Source organism: Rhinolophus sinicus, linkage group LG05 (genome assembly GCF_036562045.2).
Source record: "Rhinolophus sinicus isolate RSC01 linkage group LG05, ASM3656204v1, whole genome shotgun sequence".
NCBI classification, from domain to species: Eukaryota; Metazoa; Chordata; class Mammalia; order Chiroptera; family Rhinolophidae; genus Rhinolophus; species Rhinolophus sinicus.
The window spans coordinates 126,111,332-126,136,517 of NC_133755.1; the positions used below are offsets into that span (position 1 = coordinate 126,111,332).

Below are 25,186 nucleotides of genomic sequence, written 5' to 3' on the forward strand. Positions count from 1 at the left end.
AACTTGTTATTCAGTAATAATTAGAGTGGAATTAAGTCAGTGTACAAGAGAATGAGGGGAAGCAAAGGTTAATTAATTTTCTTCATATTCTGATGGGTCCACTCAAATATTTCAATAAAACCTTTGCTCTAAACATCTCCCTTCATGATATTGTGTAAGAAAATAAAGACTGAGTAAGGGACATAAAGGAATTCGCCAATGATTGGAGACAGGATTTTCTTTACATTGTCTAATAGACTTGTTTATTATTTTAATCTGGTAAAAAGAGACGTATAATTCGTGTTGAAGAAAGAGTTATTTGTGCTTGATACATTGAAGACACTGTTCCAAAGCAGTTATTCCTATAAAAGGATGACCCCTGTAGTAATTCTTAGGCAAGGAGGGACAAATTCAACCAAGAAAAAGCACATCTCGCCCCAAGTTCCCCATGATTTCTCCACATTTAGCAAAAAAATATACATCAGTAATTTATTTGAACATGCACATCTGTGAGTAGCACAGTTCCAGGCTACTCAGGAAACAAAAGGGAGAATATCAGCATTACCTAAATAAAAGAGGTGAATTACACCATTTTAATTGTCTTAAAAACACAGATAAAAGGAGCAATTAAAATATAGCCCTAAATAATACTAGCTAATGTAGATTACATAAGTATACAATATGATTCAACTAATAGTGCTCTGACAAGCATAAACCACCAGTTCTAGTAAACAGGTCCAGATCAATTGCTGAGAAAATGTTCAATTCAGCTGTAGTAAAAGTTACTTTTATTTCAGTACTGAATGCAAAACACGAGTCAAGTGTGAAGACAGCGTTCTAAAAAAGGTGGCTCTATTAAAGCAAGGAGGCCATTTCCTTTTGCAGTTTTATAATTTTTGAATTCTGTTTTTAACATTTGCTTTCTCTACCTTTCCTCCCCTGAGCACTAATTTATCAAAAAAAATTCTTTTCAAGGTGCAAGTTGTACATTCTTATTGTTATATCATTTCCTCTCTTTCTGGAAGAGAGTATTACAATCAGCATTACAATGTCAATTCGTTTTCTCTGAATATCTGTTTCACATACATGTATTTCAAAATCATAATGTTGATCGGGAAAAGAAACCTACAAAGGAGAGAGTGATGTCATCATACAATTCCTATTGTGCTGTGTGTCTTTCCCATCCCTTCTTCCCTTTCCCTGTAAAGAGCTGTAAAAAATTTAAGGCAGATGAGGTATATTGCTGAAGAAAAAAGTTATTTTTGAAAAAAAAGTCAAAAAAACCTTTATTCTGCCCTTCTACTCAAGAAAGACTACTCAACTATAAATCTAGTGCTAGAAAAAAGCAGGAAAGACACTGTTTGCATGTACCATACTATGTCTTCTATTTCTAGAATGGCTTTTTGTTAATTTAATTTTAATAGAAAAAATAAGCACCTTAAGCTATGAACAAGAAAAGAACTTCATTATTAGTGAGTCCAGAATCCAAATGGAATTAAGAACACTCACTCAAACTTTCATTCATTCTCACAAAGGCCAATGCTACTGATTAGAATTGTAAAGTGCTGTACTTAGTATAAACACTTGTATACACTGCAGACACTGAAAAATAACCCTCAAGCACATTGTGTTATAGTTCCAAAAATATATTTACAGTCTATTACAAAGATTACAAATGGAAGTATCTAGGTGACTGTATTATGCTAATTAAAATTATTTTACAGATTATTTTTCCTTAGGGACAAAAAACATTTTAGTGAAGTTAAAATGATTTTTCTAGTCAATCAAAAAATAAATTAAAATATCAAATAACACTGTACAGTGATTCAAAAGAAAAAAAAAAGGTGGGGAGGGGTTTGGGAAGCAATCCATTTGAATTTTTCTATAGCCATCTTTGGTCCTAAATGTGGGAAAACACATTATGTAACACTGAAAATACCTGTTTTTTTGTGATGCTCTGCAAGTAAAATAGAAAAATATAGTGCATTTTCAATGTATTCAGAGCCCACTACAGAGAAATATGTGTACAAAACAAGACAGTATAAATAAAATTTACAAGTTTTACAAAGAAACATTTACAGATTTTGTTTGTTATTTGTTTGTTTGTGGATGCCCACATTATCAAACAAGACCAATTATGACCGATCCCTGGGATCTTTCTCTATTAAAATCATTATAAACAGCCCAATTCTCTTTGGAAGTACAACAGTTCAATTCTGGGGTAGTTCATGATTTTCATAACTTTTGAAAGCAGTACTCACTATATGTATACATTCCTGAAATAGCTATAAAGACACATTTAATTATTGCTTGTGAAATTCTAACATGTAATCAAATAAAATGGTATAATAAATAAAGCTTAAAAAAGTTAGATCCTTCACCTTTTCCTTAATGATAAGAAGTGTTCTTCCACATAAGTTTCTGACATCAGCGTTCACAAATAAAATAAAATACTTTTTTTTAAAACTGCATTGGTGATATCCTGTGCAGAAAATTTGTTTTTGAATGGTGAAAATTGTGAACTGCCCCTTTAATAATGCTTCAGAGTTCTAGTATAAATCTTAATTCTTTCCTTTTGTGTTTGGACTGCATTAAACAGAACAGGATATAAAATATATGTTAACTATTTCTCTAAATTTCCTAATGTCACAATATTGAAAAAATCTTGATGTGCTCACACTAACTTTTAGATAACACTGGATAGTTCTTTCTTTCAAAGACTTGCCTTCACCAACATCCTTTAGATGAAGTGCTCATATATTTTTATAGTCATAAACCTACAATTTGAGTTTTTTTTCTTTTTTTTTAGTAAATGTTGTCTAGTAAAATCATTCTATAAACAATCTGTTAAAAGTGCCTTATAGTATTTATGGATCATTATTGCTTTTTTCATTGAAAAGATAGTGTGTTGTCTGCTCTTTACAAAAAAATTTCTTTTTAAAAAATATCAGAGCTCTTGGCAACTTGCATTTTCTTGACTACCTGCCAATTAACAAACAATATCAAAACAGTACTGATTAAACAAAATAAAATGGCACAAAAAGGATACCAATGTTCTGACAGATATCTTCAATCATGCTGTTTTTTTTTTTTTTAATTTGAGATTCTTTCAAAAGTACCCAGTGTAGTAATGTGTCATAGATTAACACTAAAAAGGTCCAAAGCTATAAACAACTTTCTAAAACCAAGTCCTTATGAAGAATAAACACAAATGATTTTAAAAAGGAATAGTCTGAAATCACATATTTAAGGAAAATATTCATTGATTTTAACAATAAGATCATGATTTTATTTGACAAATATATTCTTTCTTAAATTCTTTATGTACATTTTAAAAAGTCTATAAGATAAAAAGGAGGTTAGAGAGCTCAAGGTGTTTGGATGTTTTTCAGGTAGTACTTTGTTTATTGTCACTGCTGTTTTCCCGGCCACCAGCGGTGGATCCTAAATTCCCTTTTTATATATTCTGGTGGCACTTAGGAGTTCAAGTCTATAGGTGCTTCTTATATCTTCTCTTCACTGTAGGAAGGACCCAGGACATCAACTGTCTAATAGCAGCATTCTATGCATATCCTGAAGGCCAGTACTGTTCTCTTGCAGTCCGTAATCTCCCCCATAAGGGAGAAGTGCCCATCACACTTGGATGCCAGTTCCATGTAAATGCAGCATTTGTGCTCTCATAGTCTGAATGCTGCTCATGATTTTCTTTTGATGGCCAACCAGTGTGATCCCTAAACTCATCACATCCCTGAAAAAGACAAATACATTTTTCATTAGTTACCTTACCAAGAATTGATTTGGTACTAAACTGTCATCAACTCTTTAATTAAATAATCTGTGTATCTTAGGCAAACAGACCTTATCTCAGTGTCCTTGGGTATTATGCTCATATTCCTGCCATGGGTCAGATGGGCAACCTGCATCAACCTCTGCTTTGTGAAAACCTAACTGCTCAGGCTCTCGATATGCCAAGATAAGTCATTTTTAAACTGATTTGGAATTTTATATAAGAAATTATCAAAGATCTTAAAATCTTAAAATTATTATTAACTTAAGGTAAGAGTAGGAAAGGTTATTTGAAACGTTATATTCTTGAACTTCAGTGAAGTTTAAAATTTTTAATTGTTAAAATAGGTTATAATACAAATGGACACCATTTTGGTCTCTAGTAGATCAAGAATCATCAATTATTACACAAAATGTTATACTGAGTTTAATTATCATGTGGTAATTCTGAGCATATTGTATACTTCAGTTCATGTCAATCATCTAATTACATTTTAGAAAAAAACTATTTTTTAAAGAGTGCAATACCTATGTTTAAATAGCTTCAATCTGACAGAAACTAACTGGATCTGTGTATGTATTTTTACCTTTCCTAATAGCCAGGAAGATTGAACTTAGGTATTTACAAGCAGCTAAAATATAACAAAAGTACAGTGCTACAGTGTTTCATAGCAGTGGTCTAGTAAGACTTTGAGGGGCAGTCTTTCAGGAGAGTTGCTTGCTTTGGAGAGACAGGAATAATTATGCCAGCTCTGCCCATGTGATGAGCTAGCAGAAAACTAGACATGCTAGCATGCACAGGCTTAAATTCGTGTCCACGCCATTTCCTGATTTGCCAGGAAACAGTCTCTGATTGCTGGCCTTCATCTCATCTGGAAAATGTGAAACCCTTCTCACAACAGCATGTAAAAAGGACTCCACTAATAGAACCTTGATAATTGGTTCCCATTTTCAGACACACTGACTGAGAGAAACTGCATCACCTATAAAAGTTATGTTGCAGCTGAGGGAGCTGAAGTTCAGAGATAGTGAATGGATTTCCTAAGACCACATAAGCAGTGATGGAGCCAGGAAGAAAAATTTAGTTCTTTTCAAATTCCAGTTTACAGCAATTTCAAAGGTTGTTTTATCAGGTGGTTCTCAAGGTTAAAAAGAAAAAAAAAAAAAGAAAAAGAACACACCAAAAACCTTGAATCAATCAATTACACACACTCTAAAAGGTAAGTTAAACTAAACTCTTAGCTACAGTGAATTGAATTAAGTTTTCTTTAACCTTCTCAGTAAGTAATCATATTGAACGTCATATTGTATTTTGGTATTGGGTTTGAAACTTTGAGATTTTTAATATCTGATACAAACACGGTGAAAGAGATCCTCCTTTGAAATGAAGAAAGTTTCCCCAGTGAAGAGGAACCTAAATGATACAGTGGTTAATGAAAAAGGGAGTCTCACTGAGTGGTGTTTGAAACACTGGCTATAGAGATAAATTAGCTGCTACTTAACTATGTAGTTGAGTCAGTTTGGGGAAAATATTTAAGTTCTCTGGGTCTTAGCCTTGTAAAGCAATCAACTTAATAAAATTGTTGCTGTGAGGGTTAAATAGACACTGTATGTTCAAAGATCTATTTAATAATGTCTGGCACATAGTAGGCACTTATTAAAGATGCTTCCCCCTGGTTTTGTGGTTCAGACCTCTTTAATAAATGGAAATGTATAAAGCTTGGCAAGTACCTAATAAACTGTTAAATATAATTTAAAAGTTTAAGCTTACTCGATAGTCATTCTGGCCACGGATTCAAGGGAGTTGTAGCCAGCTGCTGTGAAGTTATCTTTATATCTTTCCATCTTGATAGCTTGTAGCCATTCTCCAACTGAACAAAAGGTAGTGAAATCAGGAGTGTTTTGATCCAAAAGAGGACTTATTGGCCTGGATAAGAATGAAATAGAAAAGTAATTTTTTTCATGAACAACTAAAGAAAGAGTATCTTGTCCCACACAAAAATAAGGGTACAGAGAATAAAATTACAGATTTTAATTGATTATGCTAATAAACAGATATGCTAATAAAAATCTAATGCGTAAAAATTGCCCAAGACCTACAGACTCCAAAACTGACATTATTTAGAATTGATCACCACCAGATTGTGACTCCCATGTATTTTTAAAAGTATAGCTAACAGTAGCGGTAATCAGTAAATATCTGCTCATTTATTTCTCTAAAACTAACTGGGAGAAAAGGAAGCCCATGTGGTTGTGGACGAACTTTTCTGGACTATGAGGGTGCTCTTGAGAACATTCTGTATCCACCATACTGACGGCACCTCGTGAGCACCTGTGAGTTCATAGATCGCCACAAGGGTCTGATTACCCATACAGACCAGAACATCAAGTGTACGTGACAGCTGAAGCTGAATAATTACTAATATGCAGTACAATGGAGTAAGCCAAATACAAAGAATGAATGGAGTGTTTTGGGCTCTTTTTAATGGGTATACTTCTTTAATCACATATTGAATTACTTTTAAAAACATTAACTTCACAGAATCATTTCACTAAATAACTCACAGCTAAAACAATAAAACAAATAATATCTAAAAAACAAGGGCAATAGTAACAAACACCCATATAAGAGTATAATTTTTTAAAAATGTGAAATGCCACCTAATCACGAAATCCCAGTTTAGAAAGTCTTCTAAATGAGTCAGTGATATCATAACTTTTCAGAAAAATTAAAAAAAGCAATAATAATAGGTTTCTTTAAATACTAATTCAATTAAGATAAGCCATCTGAAAAGAAGAAAAAATAAAAACTGTGAATACAATGTATCTAATACGGATTTATAATTTAACACAAATGGCAATTTGCCATTGGGGTAGGGCTGAGGAAATAAATGGTTCATGTGAGTATTTGAGCTTCTCCCAGATTCCGTTCCCTTAGGTATTTCTTACCTACTACAAGTTCCCAAGGGTGTTTTCAGACTATTTGGGTTTCGAATCATTTTGTCTAGAATTCCAACTATCTGTTCAAACTTTGGCCTTTCGGCGCGTTCCTTTTGCCAACAATCCAGCATCAGCTGGTGAAGACCAGCTGGGCAGTCCATGGGTGCCGGTAAACGATAACCTTCTTCTATTGCTTTTATAACCTAATAGCCAAAAGGACATTAAAAATATTACTGACTGAGGTTCAATTATAATTAAATGAATTGCACAGTAGGCAAAGTGGTTTATCCTGATAAAATTGAAGCATACTGCTTTGCAAAAGACTTACTTTTTTTTTTTCCCCCTTCTAACAACATCCACGGATATTAAGCTTGCTATTAAGGGGTGGATGAAGTGCAGGGTATGATGACATTCCTTAGTTAACTCAGCAATAGGGAGAAGCAATTAAGTTCACTCAGGGTGCAATAGATGGAAAACTTTTTAATGTCATCCCAGAGGTTTACAAAAGGTAATATGTTATGGAACTGTTTCACTTATATACAGCTGTGCATGTACATTTTAGTCCACAAATTTATGAATTCTTCAAGTTGTAAGAGGGAGTGCTGAATTACTCAGAATTGAGTCCCCCAAAATTTTACTTTTTGCAGAGTTCAAGTGACACTTTTAAACAAGGTGTCAAGATATGTGAATGTGCTATGACAGATAACATTACCAAGCACACTATTATTTTCAATAATATGAAGCTTATATACTTATGGAGTGTATAGTGCTATAAGATACAGTGGTGTGCTGGAGCCAATTTGTACCGGTTGATGAAGTTGATGGAATCGTTTTGTAACTCCAAGTTTAGTGACTTCACACTGGCAGATTGACAGCCTTGGGGGAGAAAGGAAGAGTTTCACTAGGGAATTGGGAAAGGTTACAAATCAGGCTTTCCCATGCAGAATGCTGGTTGTTAAACTTTTATCAGCACATTACTACTGTCTATTTATATCTAATAACAGCCTAAGATGCTATTTATATCAGGCTTTGAATGTTAATGAAAACTAGGCCTCCATAAATATTTGTACTCGGCAATCAGAAAGTCTAAAAGTTACTTATTTGAGCTTATTTTTATTTATATGGAAAGAAAAAATAGATCTTAAAAATCAGAACTTGTTATAAATCTGAGCAGCACAAAGACAATAATAGAAAGGCAAACAATACAAATAATAAGGCTTTGCAAAACATTAAAATATTCAAGGGGGATTAACAAATCCTTTGCTACTAACATAATATAAAAGAAATGTACGAAACAAATGACTCTGAAAAAAAAAATAGGTAACCTTTAGTTTTTGAAAAATATAAGGCCAAAAGTAGGCAGATAAGAAATTGGCTTCAAGAAATGTTGATAAACTTAATTTTTGTAGGGCAATATATCCTTAAGATGCTTGTTGACATTCAAGAATACCACATTAAAATATAAAAGGGTGTAGGACAGAATGAATAAAGTAGCTGGCATCAACAATTTTTAGAGAAAATCCTTTTATAAGAAAAAAAGGAGTCTACTTTAAGAAAAATCTATATATATGCAAAAATAAAGTTTAAAAGGCAAGTACATTAATTTAATTATAGTAATTTTTGAGAAGTATTGCAAGTATAAAATCCTCAGCCCAAAGTCTCCTCTGATCATGTCCTATTCATTAGTTTACTAAACATCTTCATCTGAATTCTCCACAGGCGTGTCATACTTTATTTAAAATTGGATTTACTATCTTCACCTAAACCTTTTTAACTATTTCAATCAATGGCACTTCCAGTAATTCCAGCCAAAAAGCTGAAATGAAAACAGTTCTAGACTCTTTCTCTTAAATGTTTATACGCACAGCCAATTAGTCACTGCTTTCTGTTGATGCTACTTCCTAAACGCAATATATGCTCAAATACTAAGAGAAGGATTTTTCTATATATGTATAAAATATCCCAGCAGTGATGGAGTCATTCATCCCATAGTTTTTATAAAGTCTCATACTATGGGTGTTTCCTTAACTACTTTATTTTGAATAACAATTATGGAAAAGAAAAAACAAAACAAAACAAAACAAAAAAACCTTAGACTTAAGTGACCTTAATCAGTGTTGGTACTGAATGCTAATGAGGTTCATGACAGAATTTTGAAATTTCCGTTTATGATCCCATAACTACAAATATTGGATATCTTATAAATGTTCCTCTAAAATATCCCTTTAAAAAGCTATGCATCACACAAGCAAACATATAGAAATGGTAACTCTGCAAAGATCATAGATCTATAACTATAAGGAACAATAAACAAAACAAACTTTTAAGTGGAAAGAATTTCATGTGGCATTGTACACCATTCCAGTGACAGCAAACTATACTAGGATTCAAAAGTGCTAGATGCTAAACAACTTAGGTAAAAGTAAAAATAATGTACATTGGGGGAAAAAAAGTAAGTTGTGAATGAGTAAATTAAAATATTCTAAAATTTTGACATAGTTAAAAGGACCAAATAATAAACAATTGGGGAGGCATTTTTTCATTGGGAAAGGAATGGCTTTCCTTGTATTTGAGGTTGCTTGTATTTGAACAATATGCAGTATCTTTCTGATTTGACAGGACGCCATTCTCATCCTCATAACATTAATGCAGATCTTAACCATTTTCCACCACCCCCTAAACTATTTCCCTGCTTGTAGTTTCTCTGCCATTGTCCAGCAAGAGACGATGCAGGTAGAGTGCGGTTTCCTTTTTACTTTCCTTCTAAATCATCTTTTAAAATCTAAACCTAAATCTTATCATGATCCTCTTGATATAATATTCTTCAGCAGCTCTCCCATTGGTTTCTTAAGTTTTGAACACAACATATTCTTAAGTCTTTGTAACAACGAACATAGTTTAGAACCATTAAATGACTTACAGGAATAAAAGAGCTAACAAACCTGTGTAGTTGTCTTACTGCATTATAGGAATTTATGATTTCTATTATTATAGAGGAGAAACAACATTTATCACAATACAAATGAAATTTCTAGCTCTCAAAGTTAGTGGTTTAAACATTTTTAAAGGAGAAACAGCAATATCTAACATTTAAAGTAAGAGATGCTCTGGATTAGGAATCAATTTTGGCACCCTAAAGTTCCCATTGAGTATCATGCCCCCAGCGATAGGAACACAAGAAATACTTGATGGGAACCTTTGGCCTCCACAGAGCAGTTTGGCATAATCCCAGGTATACATACCCTTTGATGATAAACCAGCCAGTAGGGATGATTCGGACACAAACTGAACCTAGAGGTTCTGCAGTTTTTAATTTGGTTAGCTATATAATATTTCCAGTTGGGAAAATAAGAAGCACTTTCTACAAATTGTTATACATTCTTGGAAACAACAAGGCACACAAGTAAGATGGCTAAACCTACAATCCTTAGAACATTATAGACTCATGTAATTGATTTAAAGCATATTTTTGTGAAATTACCAGAAACATTTAGGTTTTGCTTGTCCAGATATAGTCTTAGTATTATAATAAAAGTCAAAGGAAAAAGAAAACACATCCGTAAGCAATTTCTAATTCTACGTAATTTCCAGAGAAACAGTGTTTATAAAAAAAACAAAAACACAAAAACACTGGCATACAACAGGTAGCACTTCTTTGGTATACACTGTAAAAATAAAAATACCTAGAAATAAAAATGCAAGTTGCTTGTACACAAGTATTTCAGTATTGTTATAGTAAGACCATTGTAATTAAGAGAAAAAAGAACACAAAATGACCCGATGATAATGAGTCTGTAATAATTCAAAATGGGAAATAATGTGATTGGCTTCTCTTCTCTGCTCATGCCCATTTTGATTTTATTAACCTCACATAACATGACACACATTTTATACAATTAAATATTTTGGACCCCACTTATGAGGTTTTGGCAAAGTTCTACCAAAAAGTTACAATTTTGTTTCTATCTTATTATTGAAAAAAAAATACAAAGATATAAATTAGTGGTGACTTTTAAAAGAAAAAATTGAGGATTCACAATTTAGCTGAAAAATTTTATTCACAGCTATATTTTCAAAGCTCTTAAATGTGCTTTAATGGACTACTTTAAGAATTTATTTTTATATCCCATAACTGTATGGAAGTGCAATATTTTTTTATCATATGACTACTTACTAGTAAAATTAACAAATTATTGGCTTAATTTAAAGTGAGAAGAAATAACTTTGTTGAGCATTATACACAGAAAAAAATCTGTACAATGAAGAATTTCAAAATTTGAGTAAAAATTTTATTTGAACTAATTAAAACAAATTCAATGGAAAGAACTGTGTGAATGGCAAATATCAGTATTTTCAATTTCTGTAATATTTATTAAATTCGCTGCATTTTACATATATAAAGATTTTTTTTTTGAAAGTCCATTATGGAAAGGGCTAAATATCTGTAGATTTTTAAGAGAATGAAAGTTGGAAATTTATTTGGAAAGCTCACCCTTGATTTTAATTGCTAGATTCTGTTTCCACTGCAGTGAAAATTCTAGACAGTTATAAGTACATGAGAATTCAATGAGCATTCATTCAAGTGTTATGTGCAATCTATTTGGGTGTGGGTATAATCATACATACGCATATTACCTTTTCCCAAGTTTTTCTTGCTCACTGCCCTGTCTAGAGGGCAACAAAAGCTTACTGGGAACCATTTATCTCACTGACTTCTATAATACCCTTTTTCTATTTCTTCAGAGTGATCACAGAAACCTCCTTTTATTCAGCATTCAGCCTGGAATTTTATGAACTTGCTTATAAACATAACCATCAATTTAGTGATATTTTGATGGTGTCTTTTTAAGAGTCTTTTAAAATCCAAGGCATTTGAAATTTGATGGCTTTCTAAAATTCCTAACAACTAAATTCAAACAGTATTAAGTGAATAGATTGACTTAACAAATCAATCTGGAACAGTTTAAAAAAATTAATATCTCTGAAGATCTAATGAAAGCAAATTTCTCAGAAAAACACAACATATTCACACATACACAGGGTTTCCATATGCATCAGAGGGTTTAGAGATGTCAACTTATCTCCATGAACTCCTATCCAGAGACTCCAAGGAAAAAAAAGTTTTTATCAAGGACATTTTCTACCAGAGTGGTATTATTTTAAATTATCTAATTTTCTCACCATTTGCCCATTGAAAATTAAACATATGTTTACTCAAATAGCACTTCAACAATGTAAGTATAAAATAATGAATATTACCCTATAAGAGGAATATTAATATAAATTTCACTATAAAAGCTGAACTACATAGGTAATCTCTTACTACCATAGAAACTTTCATCTGAATTTAATAATTTAGACCTTTAAAATTAAAAAGAATAAAGGTCCTAAATATTCTAGGTCAGAACTAAACTTCACTGTTGACGTAATTTCATTTGATCAATAGAAATATTTATTAATTCTTGATATACTAATTATAGATTTGTGATATTTCATTTTCAAGAAAAACGAAGAATGATACTTAGGGAATTTACAAAATTAAAATTGAAGATATTTATTTTTTTCTTCTTCACCATTTCTACTATTTGTTTTTATAAGTTAAGTGAACTTTGAATTTAAGTTATCTTATATTCCTGTCATTCCCTTTATGGTTGAATCTAGTACAGAAGGAAGGTGTCAAAAGAAATGAAACTCTACAGAGTATCTGGGGAATGTAAATATTTCTTTTTCTCTGCCCCAAGGATTTGTTTGCCCTCATTTTGACAGCCCATGAAATCTTTGACATTGAGACCTGTCAAATATTAACAACTTTGCCTCTGTCAAACAGACTCATCATTTAGACTTTTACCTTTGAAAAACAAAAAGGAAAACCAAAGTAACAAATGAAAAAGTTTCATGTCATCGCTCAATTAAAAATACCAAAAGATTTAAATGTTGTAAAAGCATTTCCTTTTCAGGCTGTGAACTTTTCTGTTAAGGAAGAAATTTGTAAGGAAATGTACTGAAAATAACTTTACCAACAGTCTGACCTGACTTTGGTTGTCTAAAAATAACTATTGCTAGGTTTTAAGAACCATAGGAACTCTATATGGAAAATTCTAAAATCAAAAACAAAGATGCTAATTTAATATAACAATGTTCATGATCTCTTTTTGAAAAATAACAAAATTTTAACTTTAGTCAGCTTCTCTTGCTGTCCATGTTTACAGAATTGACTGATCTAGTTTGCTAGAAACATCTTTCTTCTAAATGGCAATGCAGACTTTCCTCAAGTACTACTAATTTTTTACTCTACTCTTCAAGAATATGTATTTGTAAAATTTCCAGACTCCTTCAAAAGAGCCTTTCATCAAATTGTTCCAACCTAATCTTCATTTTGAATCGCTACCAATGTATCATAGGAAAGTGAGTCTATTTGGTTAGTTCCTATACATCTTGCTAAGCATTTGCTTCTGAACTTTCTTAGTGAATTCTCTTATCAGCTACCATGTTTACCTGAAAATAAGACCTAGTCGGACCATCAGCTCTAATGTGTCTTTTGGAGCAAAAATTAACATAAGACTCGGTCTTATTTTAATATAATATAAGACCGGGAATTATACAATATAATATAATCATATCATATCATATCATATCATATCATATCATATCATATCATACTGGGTATAATATAATATAATACAATATAGTAATATATACCAGGTATAATACTGTGTATAATATAATATAATAATATAATATAATATAATTCTGGGTAATATAATATAGTATAATACTGGGTCTTATATTAATTTTTGCTCTAAAAGATGCATTAGAGCTGATGGTCAAGCTTGGTCTTAGTTTCGGAGAAACACGCTATGAACCAAGGTCTTCTCCAGATTTCTAGTTCAAATCCAGGCTATCTTCCTAAATTTACACTTGCTCTATCTATTTTTACCTAAATTTCACTCACATTGTCAATAAGTTGAACTCTATGAATCTGCCAGGATTTGAAAGTTACTGACCTACAAAAATGTCAACTTCATAAAATTCAACCTAATAGAAGCAGAAATTCACTTTCACTTTTCCTATATTGTTTTATAAATGGTCTGTTGGTGTGAGACGTAAACCCCCAAAAACTGCCATTAGCTTCCTCTATCAAAGAATAATAGTATGTTTTCCGTCTTAGCATGTAACAGGATACACAGTTAGTGAGTACTTTATTTTAGGAATTTCCACAGATACTTCCACTGTGATTACATACATTCTAAGACATCATTGTAAAACACTAATATTGATCACTAAATCTAGATTATCTCATGAAATTAAAATTTAATTAAATCAATAAACGATAATTTAAATACATTTTCTCAGAACATTAAAGAAAAAGAAAAATATGCTTCAAAGACCAAATAAAACACAACCGCAACCTTCATTCCCTTTCTCTCCACAAATGATTCTTTCACTGATGTGACTCCCCCACTAAAGCTTGCAAGCACAGCATCATTATCTTTAGGAGGAAATATCCTTTGTTTGTTTCTATTATATCTAGAAAATTTAAATTAAGAAAAAAAGCAATGATTCAAAATGAAAACCAAAATTAAACTAATTGCACCACTAATTTATGGTAATTATTGTAGTAATTTTTGGTAATTGTGAAAACTCAGCCATCATATCTTTTATAATTCTGCAGAAGTTTGTTTTCATAAGCCATTACCTACATATTCCCATAATAATGAATATTAATGTTAAATTATTTTTGTTTAAATAGTGTAACACCTACATCTTGATTTGACATGTCCCAATAAGGTCTTTCTCCGTAAGACATAACTTCCCACATGACTATTCCATAGCTCCATACATCACTGGCTGATGTGAATTTCCGGTATTGGATGGCTTCAGGTGCTGTCCACCTTACTGGAATTTTCCCACCCTGTTATAAGAAGAAATTGACATTTTAAATATATATAATAACATAAATAATTTATAGCAGAACCATAAAGCTATCATTAAACATTTGTATATTTTGTTGGCAATGAAGCAGTACCAGGCCTATTCATCTTAAATCTCCCTAAGTGTATTTAAAGTTACTAATTTGTTTTTTAAAATCATCACAAGATTTCATTGTTAAGGCAAATTAATTTAATGGGCCTTATATGGTCGTAGGGCAAGAGTCTGGGCAAAAGACAGTGACAACTGGAATCTAAAGAGGAAAATAAACAGCAACAACAAAAACCAGAAACAGACTGAAAAAAAAAAAAGAATGAGAAATTAGGCAAAATAATTACTAAAATGGAAAACATAGCGTATTTAAGTAAATCCTCACATATTTTCCTTTAATCTCACAAAAGTTAGGATTAGAGTTAGCATTGTAAATATTTTAAAATCTGTATTTAAAACGGGGTTATATTTTTCTGCTACAATCATGAGCACTAGTAACCAGATGTTGTATATGACTATATATTATTTATATGAACATCCCAGTATAAGATAAGCATGTTGCCATTCTTATCACTTTTTCTCCTCTTATCCTATATGTACGTTGTAAAAGCAACAATGATTCTTCCAAAAATAAAAAAAAAATAAAAACAGTAACAAAAAGCTGAGATCAATTTGTCTCTTTTTTCCTATTAGTTTTGTATTACTAAGCCCCACATTCTTGGTAGGAAAATCTCAGGAATATGAAGAGAAGCAGTAATAGAGTTTCTCTTACAGTCGTTGTATAGACAGCTTCTGGATCATCTTCTATAACCCGGGAAAGGCCAAAATCTGACACTTTACAAACAAGATTGCTGTTGACAAGAATATTGCGAGCTGCAAGGTCTCTGTGAACATATCCCATATCGGCCAAATATCTCATTCCAGCAGCAATTCCTCTCAGCATTCCTACTAACTGAATGACGGTAAATTGCCCATCGTGTTTCTACAGGAAGACAAAAATAAAAGTCCAGTTAACTGCACTACGAAAGGGAAAAAAATCACCATGAAAAATGTCTGCACACTTGTCATTTACTACTGTATAACAGGAATTATTAATTAATTTTCTTTATAATAAAGACATCTGTGAAAAACATAACAGGTGCTGATTTAACTAATAGTCAAATAATATAAAATAGAGTTTTGGTAATCATTTATATTGATTTGTTATCAATATTAGTTAATGATAGTTTCAAATTATTCAAATCCAAAAGCATATGCTAATATTTAGGTCAAAGTTAGGGAACCGAATATCCAAAAATAACATCTCTGACAGCTAAGTGTTTTCCTCACTTGCTAAAAAGTTATATAAATAATCTAAAAATATGTAAAGGGATGAAGACACATATATTAAGATTTTTTTCTCCAAATGGTAAAAAATAGGGGAGAATATTTTGATTAAAGATAAAGAAAAAACTAAAACGTAGAACATGTTATATTGGCTGACTTTGTTTTCATTTTATATTTTTCCTTCTTTTACTTGGACTGGTCACCACATATTTCTAACACATTTTTAACCCACAGATTTACAAATGTGGTGCATGAGGACATTGGTTTAAGTGGATGAACTTTGCTAGGTGACACTTCCTTCCAGAGAGTGGATAGTTATGCGTGTACAAATTTCTCCAGATCCTCTGACTGCTTATAAATCTGGGTGGAATGTATCATTCTAGATCATATACGCCCTGTTATTCTTTAGATTATTTTCTCTTTGCGATTTAAAACAGTGTTAACGTGTTCATATTCTTAGGTGAAAAGTCTCTGAGAATAAAAATATATATGTTTATACATTTAGAACTTAACAATTACAAAAATAATCACATACCGTTAATTTAAAAAATGTTAATAATTCTACATTTTATGCTCGGTGATCACATAACAATATAATATAAATGGTTCCACAGAGCAGAACTGGGATTATCATACCGACATTCAGTGGTTATCTCTCTCTTTAGTCTTCTCTGTATTATCTCTGTATTTCATTTATAATTGTACTGGAAAAGTAAAATGCTCTTCTATAGCCTGTATTCAAATTATAGGGCTTCAGATATCCTCTGTACTTGAGGTAATATATTAAAGGAAACTATATTTTTAACTACATTGTGTTACTTAAATGATAAAAAATCAATATCTACCTCTTGTAACAACCCCTTCCAAGTGGACAACATTTGGGTGGTCAAACTGCCCCATGATGCTTGCTTCACACAAAAAGTCTCTCCTTTGTTTTTCTGTGTAACCAACTTTCAGGGTTTTGATGGCTACTGCAACATCTCTTTTCCCTGGAAGTTTCAAACGACCACTGCAGACTTCTCCAAATTCTCCTGAAGTAACAAAACCGGCAGATGAATTTTAATTTCAGAAATATTTCCTCTCTCAAAATAAATACAAATAATTCTTTAAAAGCACTCTAAAGCTCTTCTAAACTGTTACACAAGCTAACTGGATTTTAACTGGATTAACAAAATCTCTTTCAGAAACAAAATTTAGATTGGAAGGACATTGTATAATGCACACTGTCTATTTAAGCATAAGGGCATATCAACAAGTTCTAAACATTTCTATTGCTTTTACAGTTTAAGGAGCAAATGTTTCTTAAAGATTTAAAAGTCTGGAATTCAGATGACTAACAAATTAAAGGGATTTGGACACCAAAATGTCAAATTATTATGGAAATACATTGCATACATAGAAACCAATATACCTTTTAAGTAATTCATATTAATTTTCTATATGAAATTAAATAGTATAATGCTAATACCTGAAAATACAAGAAAAAAAGGAAAAAAAAAACCACACAAACAAACCAAAAGCTTAGCTAGAAGATGGTAAATCAAGTAAGAGGAATGACATTCCAGCAAAATTCAGGAACATTCTAATTTTTTAAAATACTAAGTCATTTCTTGAACAATAGACCAGAACTTAAGAAATAGCTTAGAGTAGAATAGAATCTTAAAAATCCAACAGAAGCCGAAAGATATACAGATTCTCCGTGCCACATGATTCTTTTTCACTTTTTTTCTTAACATTTCATAAACAAGTACAGCCTCATTGCTTCCAACAGTTCAGGTAAATGCAAAAGTTCTATACTTGAGGTATAATTATTTGCCTGTCATTATGATGTATGACTTTCGATCGTGGCTAAATGGAACAGCTGAACAAGGAAGCTACAGCAGCCTTACCTGCACCAATCACACGCTCAATTTTAATACAAGAGGCATCTAGCTCCTTGGCGAATTGATGGACAGCTCTATTTGGGTCCTCATAGGTTTCAGGGTCAATGTAGGTTTTGGTGCCTGGAAATTTAACTGTAATGATGTAAGAAAGCATGACTGTGATGAAGCAAAGCACTTATTGTGCAGTCAGCCCAGGAATTTCATTATGCAGAGTGCTCCTTGGAACAGTGAACTTGCTTCCACATCACCTGATTCACAGCAGTTTTAACAGACTACTTCAGTCTGCTGGCGTATATGTATTATCTGCAAGCTTCTATAGGTAACATAGGATCCAGCTCATAGGTTACTAACTGAATTGCTTTTCCAGTAAATCAACAGAAGACATCACCAAAATTCTCTGACATGACTTATCAGACTGGAGGTTTAATTAAATTCACTGCTATCTTGGCATAGTTCAAGCCATACTGAGGTTTGTAATGGACTTGGAAACACATTTGTAAATCTATCAGTCAGTCAATCAATCAATCAAATCAATACACTGGGAAAAGAAGACATTCCATATACAGGTAACCTACTACACTGACAGCAATATTAAAAACATATAGACATCTTACTTATTCTTTTGATTTATTTTTTAAAGACCAACCACTGTTGACATATACATAAAATTAATACAAGATGTGAGGGCTGCTATCACAGACTCAGAGAGAAATCTTCTAAAGACACAGTTTCATCGTTACCTTGAGGGGCAATAGAGGCCAGGTGTACAAAGTGTAAAGTTAGAAAATTTACAATATTCCTGGGATCTGCTAACCATATATGACAACAATTTGAAAGAAGAATGATTTATATGAACTTTCAATTATAAGGCTCTGGAAGGAGGTAGCCAATATGCCTCAGAAAAGGTAGTCAAAATTCAAACAACATAGAATCATCTCAAAAGTTGCAAAAGTTAAAATCTTCTTAAAATGCACCCAGAAGCATGCAGGTAACAGATAATGCTATGTTAACTTTAAATCAAATTCAGTTACAATAATGTATTCCAAATATAATCATTTGGTTAAAGACAAAGATAAGATAGATAGGCATATATTTGGTTATATTAATGCAATGAAAAGAATTACACTATATCCTCAAAAAAACTTTATTGTTTTTAACAAAGCCACTGAACAATCTTTCCATTAAATCTTACTATTTGGTGAACAATATATTTCTTTATGAATTACACTGCAGCCTAACTGTGCTTATGCCATCACATTAAATCAAAATTATATTTCAAAAATAAACACATAACAAACAAAAAGAAGCAGAATGTATAAAGGAAAATGGGATTTAAAAATCTTGATTTATTCTGCTGTAGTTGTTTATCCAAAATTGATTGTCTTAAACAATTATTGTTGCAGTTTATAAAACTGACAGATGCTCATTTGTTACTAAAGCTGAACATGAAAAAAAAAAAAAAACACAAGAAGAAAAGAGAGAGGCGATAGAAAGAGAAAAGAGAGAAGAAGGAGTACAGGGAAGAGGGGGGAAAGAGAAAGAGAGAGAAGGGAAGAAAACAATAGGTTAACCTCCTAGATTGGCAGGCAGATGGAGAATGAGCCATCTTCTCCCTTTTTATGCTCTTCCTTTTATTTATTTTTTTTTGTTTTGTTTTGTTTTGTGATAAGGGAGCTAGAGTGGAGGTAACCTTCTGCATCTCAAATGGCATCTCTGATGGTTCTTTATTCAAGCTGTCATAAAACATTTTGACAGGCCAGAGCAATTTTGGCATAAAAACATGAAATACTGCCCAGCTTCCATTCAAAGACATTGTTAGAAGAAATGGTGGGAGGAAACAAAATGTAAATTGGAATTGCTTCACTAAACTCCTCCATTGTGTTTATATCTTTAAATGTAGCACTTGGGGCCATGGAGTGTTGAGGGTGCCTGATACAAATGACTGGATATTCTATTAAATTCAGTGCTCTAAAAGCTAGTTAAATGATTGCTTTCATGTTTCTGGAAAAATTCAATCTGGTGTCTTAGCACCTAAGAAAATTGTCTGTTTACTAAAGGAATAAAAAAAGGACACCAACTTGTAAACAGCTGATGACCATAGTGTTGTACGTTACATATTTTAGATACAGTTATAAAATCAAATAAAATGCCTAGTTCTCATCAAAGGATAAGAAAAGATAACCTTGTAAAAAGGGTGATTAAAAAATATCAAGCATTTACTCGAATAGGTTATGTTAAGTGTACTTTATTTTTTTTCATTATTCATTTAAAAACGGATGTTTTAAAATAAGGAAAATATTAACATAATTTCTGAATATTCTGTTCTGTTGCTTATCTCAATTTAAAGTGAGTTTTTTTGGGTTTTAGTAGTTCATTTACATTTCTCATGAATGTTAAATATTTTAAAACCACCACTGATGTTTTGCTCTAGAGATGAAAACTATTTATATATTAAGCTGATCTTTTTTATGTTAGCAAGTAAAACATGAAGCTCTATTTTTTCGAATTATAAAGTGGATGTCAAATGTTAAAAAAGCACATGGCATCAAAATAGTAAAATTGAGGGATGACAACCAAGCGTAAGGCTATACAACAAATTTTAGAAAAGCCATGTTTCAATTTACCTTGTTAATTAACCTGCAAGCTAAAACCAAATAAACTAAAATCCGATAATTTTGGGATGTCTAAGTATACTCAATAAAAGAAAGCAAAATGACACACTGATTAAGGCAATATTAAATGATTCTGCCATCAAATTATTCACATAGGGGTAGAATCAGGGATTCCAGGAATTATAGTCTTATGTTATTCTTCTACATACATTTTAAACTAGATATATAAATTTAAGCATTTAAGTTTTGATCCTCTTCTTCCTGTCTGCGGAAGGGTTAAAAATATTCTCTCATATTAGGAAAGAGATAAAAAAGTAACCTCCACTTTTTCTGTCCATCCTCTTGCTATAAACTGCCTGTGACCCTCTCCATCACTGAGGCTCGGCACAGGAAAATCACTGCTGGATTAGGAAAGGGACGCACAAACACTGGGAGCATATAATAATACGCTCAAATAATCCCAAAGGGTGGCAGTGGAATCACAGGTATTCAGTCATAAGCAGGGGGAGATGTAAGTTTTATGAGACTTGAATCTTCTGCACTTTGGGATACCCTCTTTAAGGGGAAAAAAAAATTATACACACAAAATTGCTAGGCTTGCCCAGGGCCTTAAAAGGGGTCTATGAAAGTGAGGGCCCTAAAGCTTAGACTTAAATGATAAAGCCACCTCAAGTCATACCTTTTTCTTTAAATTATATCCTACAGACCCTTCTTGCTTTCCGTGGTTGGGATTCTATACAGTTTCATAATCAATTTGGATATGTATTATCTAAAACCACTTCTCTTTTGAAAACTAAAGTCAAGGTAACTGTTGGTTCAACAAATAAAAACACATTGAAGAAACTCAGGAATGATAACAATAGCATTCACAATTCATGTCTTTAAAGGACATATTTCTTGATTCATGTTTATATAATCTTGTGACTTTAGGATGGGTACATGACACTATCTTAAGATACTGTCATAATAATTTGATAAACAACATAATAATAGATGTAATTCTTATGCCAATTAGGAAATTCACCTTATCCATAAAAAGTTTGGTAAATATAGCCACTAAGGAAAAGAATAAATAAAATTGTTATTAGCATTTTCAAGGATTAAAAATAGAAATAAGGGGCTTGGATAAGAACATCATTAATTATCCGAATTAAATTTATTAGGTATTTACTTTGGATGCATGAAGTCATAGCATTTACTCACATGGCTCTCATTTTTTCAATTGCCATTCACGTTGAACAAGAATAAAATTAATGTAAATGGACATCTATTTTCTTTGGTTATCTAAACTCTCCTCTATGATTTCTAAAATCAACTTTGAAGAATCAGGCAACCCAAATCCACAGGAAAACACTGGAGGATTAGATTCAATTATTATACTTTTTATGTCTAGTAAATATCTATTAGTGATAGACAATGTACAATAGTTGAAAAGAAAGGTGCTTCTTAGCTTAGCCTTTCAAGGTAGCATCACTCATTGGGTACAAAAAAAGGGCGTATCCTTCTAACTCAAAATGAATCCTTAGCTAGAACATGGGTCATGCAACATTTAACAGGTTATTGTTAGAATAGTATGAAACATTTGGGCAAAACTTGCAAAAGGAAAAATTGTGACATAAAAGCACCTTAATATCCTGCACTTATATTAAAATCCCATTATGAGGTCATATTTCAGAATATATTTTATTTTTTTGAAATTCATAGCATATGGCTTTCATTCTAAATATCTTGTTAGCTGCTTTAAAGCACTACTTCAAGCTCATTATATGATTTCAAGCATGATGTATTAGGAATTTATTCATGCCAATATTAACAGAACCAGGTTTTTGCATTAATTGGGGTACATAACTAAAAAAAAAAGCCAAACACTTACAATGAAAGTAAAGCTCTTCATCTCCTTCTTGGTCAGCTTTGCTATAACCACAGTGTCTAGAAAAAAAATCAAATTAGTGTCAAACACAGTCAATGATTTCACTTTATATGTTTAAAATTCAGTACAATATACCTTAACTATTTCAAAACATGCTAGTTAGTGCTATACATAAATAAAATAGAAAAAAAACACACTTCCTGTCTATCGTTATAAATTCATTTATATGAATTTATATAGTTAAAAAGAGCACAGAATATAAAGTATCTATGTGAGACAATGTAGAAGGAAGATATTTTGTACATTTAGATGTATCAATGAGTAAATGTTTGCTTAGAGTTTTCTTTTTTTCTAGAAAGCAAAAACAATAGCAACAAGAACAGATTTTAAATGGTTTCTACAAACCCTTAACTAAAAGAATAAATTAATCCCACAGAAATTATAATAGTTGTCCTCTTAAACATACAGCAATAATTAAGCTCACACTGTATTTTGACCTCGGGAGAATGACAATTTATTGACATTTGATGTTTCATATCAGATAAAGAATATTTGCATTTACTATTCTGATATACTACACAATAAGTAATGGGCTCATAATTCTGAAAAAAATCAATACATTTTGCTCTAGAGATTAAAAGAAATCTGTGTTCTACCTTCTTCCAATAATGAAGCCAAAGACCATGAACACCAGAATGATGGTCCCGGCCACTGCAACCACAGCGATGATAATAACAGGATTTTGTTCACTGGAGACAGCTGTAGCTGCAAACAGAGAAACAGGCTCAGAAACACTGCATGCCATGCAAGAACTTGAGATGGTAAACAAAATCTTACCAACAAGAGATATCTATGCTACTGAATTCATCCGCAATTTTACATAAATGCATTATATTGTAATGTGAATTTAAATGTTTACTTTTGTATTTTAAAAAAGTGGTAAGGGCAATACTTTTCATCATTTTATATCCCTAAGCTATAAGAGATACGTATAAAATGTACATTTAAATGTGGACAATACATTTCATCTATTTTATATTCCTCAGCTATAAAAGATACTTATAAAATACCTTCTTGAATGGTTATACCCTGCTTAGTTGTTGGAAACTTAGTTATGAATCAAGAGATAGAGATCTTTGATATACAATTGCTATTAAATCCCTATGTTTTCCTCAGCAAGGTATTTGATCCCTCTATATCTGTTTTTCTGGTGTGTAAAAAAGGAACCAAAATACATACTTCGCTCATTTTTCAAAGCTTTATCGCTAAATGCTTTATCTCTAATCTTATCAATATAAAATATAAATCATCACATAATCACAGTAAATCACCATGAATTTAAAATGCACTATAATTCAGGGGGACAAAAAGCAGAATTACTTGTATTAATTTGACAAAGTATGCAATACACACATATGAGAGTTTAGGATTACAGAGGAGGTAGGCTATTTATGAAAGAGCAAACTTCCTGCAAGCACTTTAAAAAAAAAAATTTTCAGCATTTTTAATTGTAGACACTTCCGATAAAATGCTAAGTGAGTCTTCATTGCTCATTAAGGCAAGCCTGGCTGGAACTTTCTAAGAGTCTCTTTGGGAACGGTATATGTTTACATGTCCTCTAAAGCAGCCTCTGATTCCAATTCTTTATCAAGTCACATGGCCTTCCCACTTCCATTTTTCCAAATTAGTGAAGTTTTATATATATCATAATTAGCAATTGTCTTATTCTCCCCAGAGTATTATAGTTTCAATACCAGTATAAACTTCATAAAATAATCAAAGAAAGGTAAAACAATGAAAATGTATATTCCAATAAATGATTCACTTGCAAATATCATATAATATATAATGTCAAACTAATATATTAGTTTGCTTATTTCTGAAACAATCAATAGCTGTAACCTTTAACTTATGGCAGGATGGAAAATACTACTCCTTCTAGCTGGTGGCAAGGGATTAGGTCTCCAGAGCAGCAAATTATATGTACGCAGAGTATGTCTTGCCACAATAGGCAGCATACATTTATTTATTTATTTTTTTGACTGGCCTTCCTTAGTTTATCTACTGTGTTTCCCCGAAAATAAAGCCTAGCCAGACAATCAGCTCCAATGCGTCTTTTGGAGTAAAAATTAATATAAGACCCGGTTTTATTCTATAATACAATATATAAGACCCGGTCTTATATTAATTTTTACTCCAAAAGACGCATTAGTGCTGATTGTCCATCCAGTCTTATTTTCGGGAAAACAAGGTATGTTTTCCTCCTTTGGACAACTCATCTCTTAATTCTGTATACCTATGCTAACTATAGAAAGTTTTTGTATTGAAAAACAGTAAAAATAGCTCTGTGCAATAGATAGTTTCTGATCAAATGTATTATATACACTCCTTATTTCAGCACCTGCTGATTTACTCCCCATGGGAACTAAACAGAAGGAAAAAACAATCAGAAAACAACTTTTAAGCTTTATTTCTGAATTACAGCCTATTATCATTCAACAGAGAAACTATTACTTCAAAAATTTTTGTTTGTTTAGCTCAGTTTGGTTGTTTTTTGTTTTCATCTGTCTTTTTATATGTATTAAGAGAGGAAAAAAAATGGAGTAGTCTGTTCTTGAGTAAGGAAAAAGTTATACACATATTAATAGAAATAGTTTCCATTCAATTGATGGGTCTCCCAGGGGTATAATTCTTTGCTTGCCTTTCACCTTTCCATAGTCAACATTTATGGTTAATATTTTCATCTATTTCATGGGTAATAGATTTTCAATGTAATTTGTAAGTTCCATAATCACCACACCATGGTTTACAAACCATAAAATCAATAGAGTTGACTGCATAGAAGGGGATTTTAGGTTGTATGTGCAATG

At 31.9% G+C, this 25,186-nt stretch overlaps 1 protein-coding gene across 1 annotated transcript in view; it reads right to left on the reverse strand.

Moving 5' to 3' along the window:
• Positions 1-214: 214 nt before the first annotated feature.
• EPHA7 (EPH receptor A7) overlaps positions 215-25,186 on the reverse strand; it is a 339,108-nt gene continuing 314,136 nt past the window's right edge. The window contains 9 exon segments of the mRNA XM_074333309.1: positions 215-3,727; positions 5,537-5,692; positions 6,715-6,908; positions 14,468-14,617; positions 15,398-15,639; positions 16,746-16,982; positions 17,841-17,966; positions 22,320-22,375; positions 22,973-23,081. Coding sequence (XP_074189410.1) covers positions 3,613-3,727; positions 5,537-5,692; positions 6,715-6,908; positions 14,468-14,617; positions 15,398-15,639; positions 16,746-16,982; positions 17,841-17,966; positions 22,320-22,375; positions 22,973-23,081 — 1,385 coding nt within the window. The 3' untranslated portion in view covers positions 215-3,612.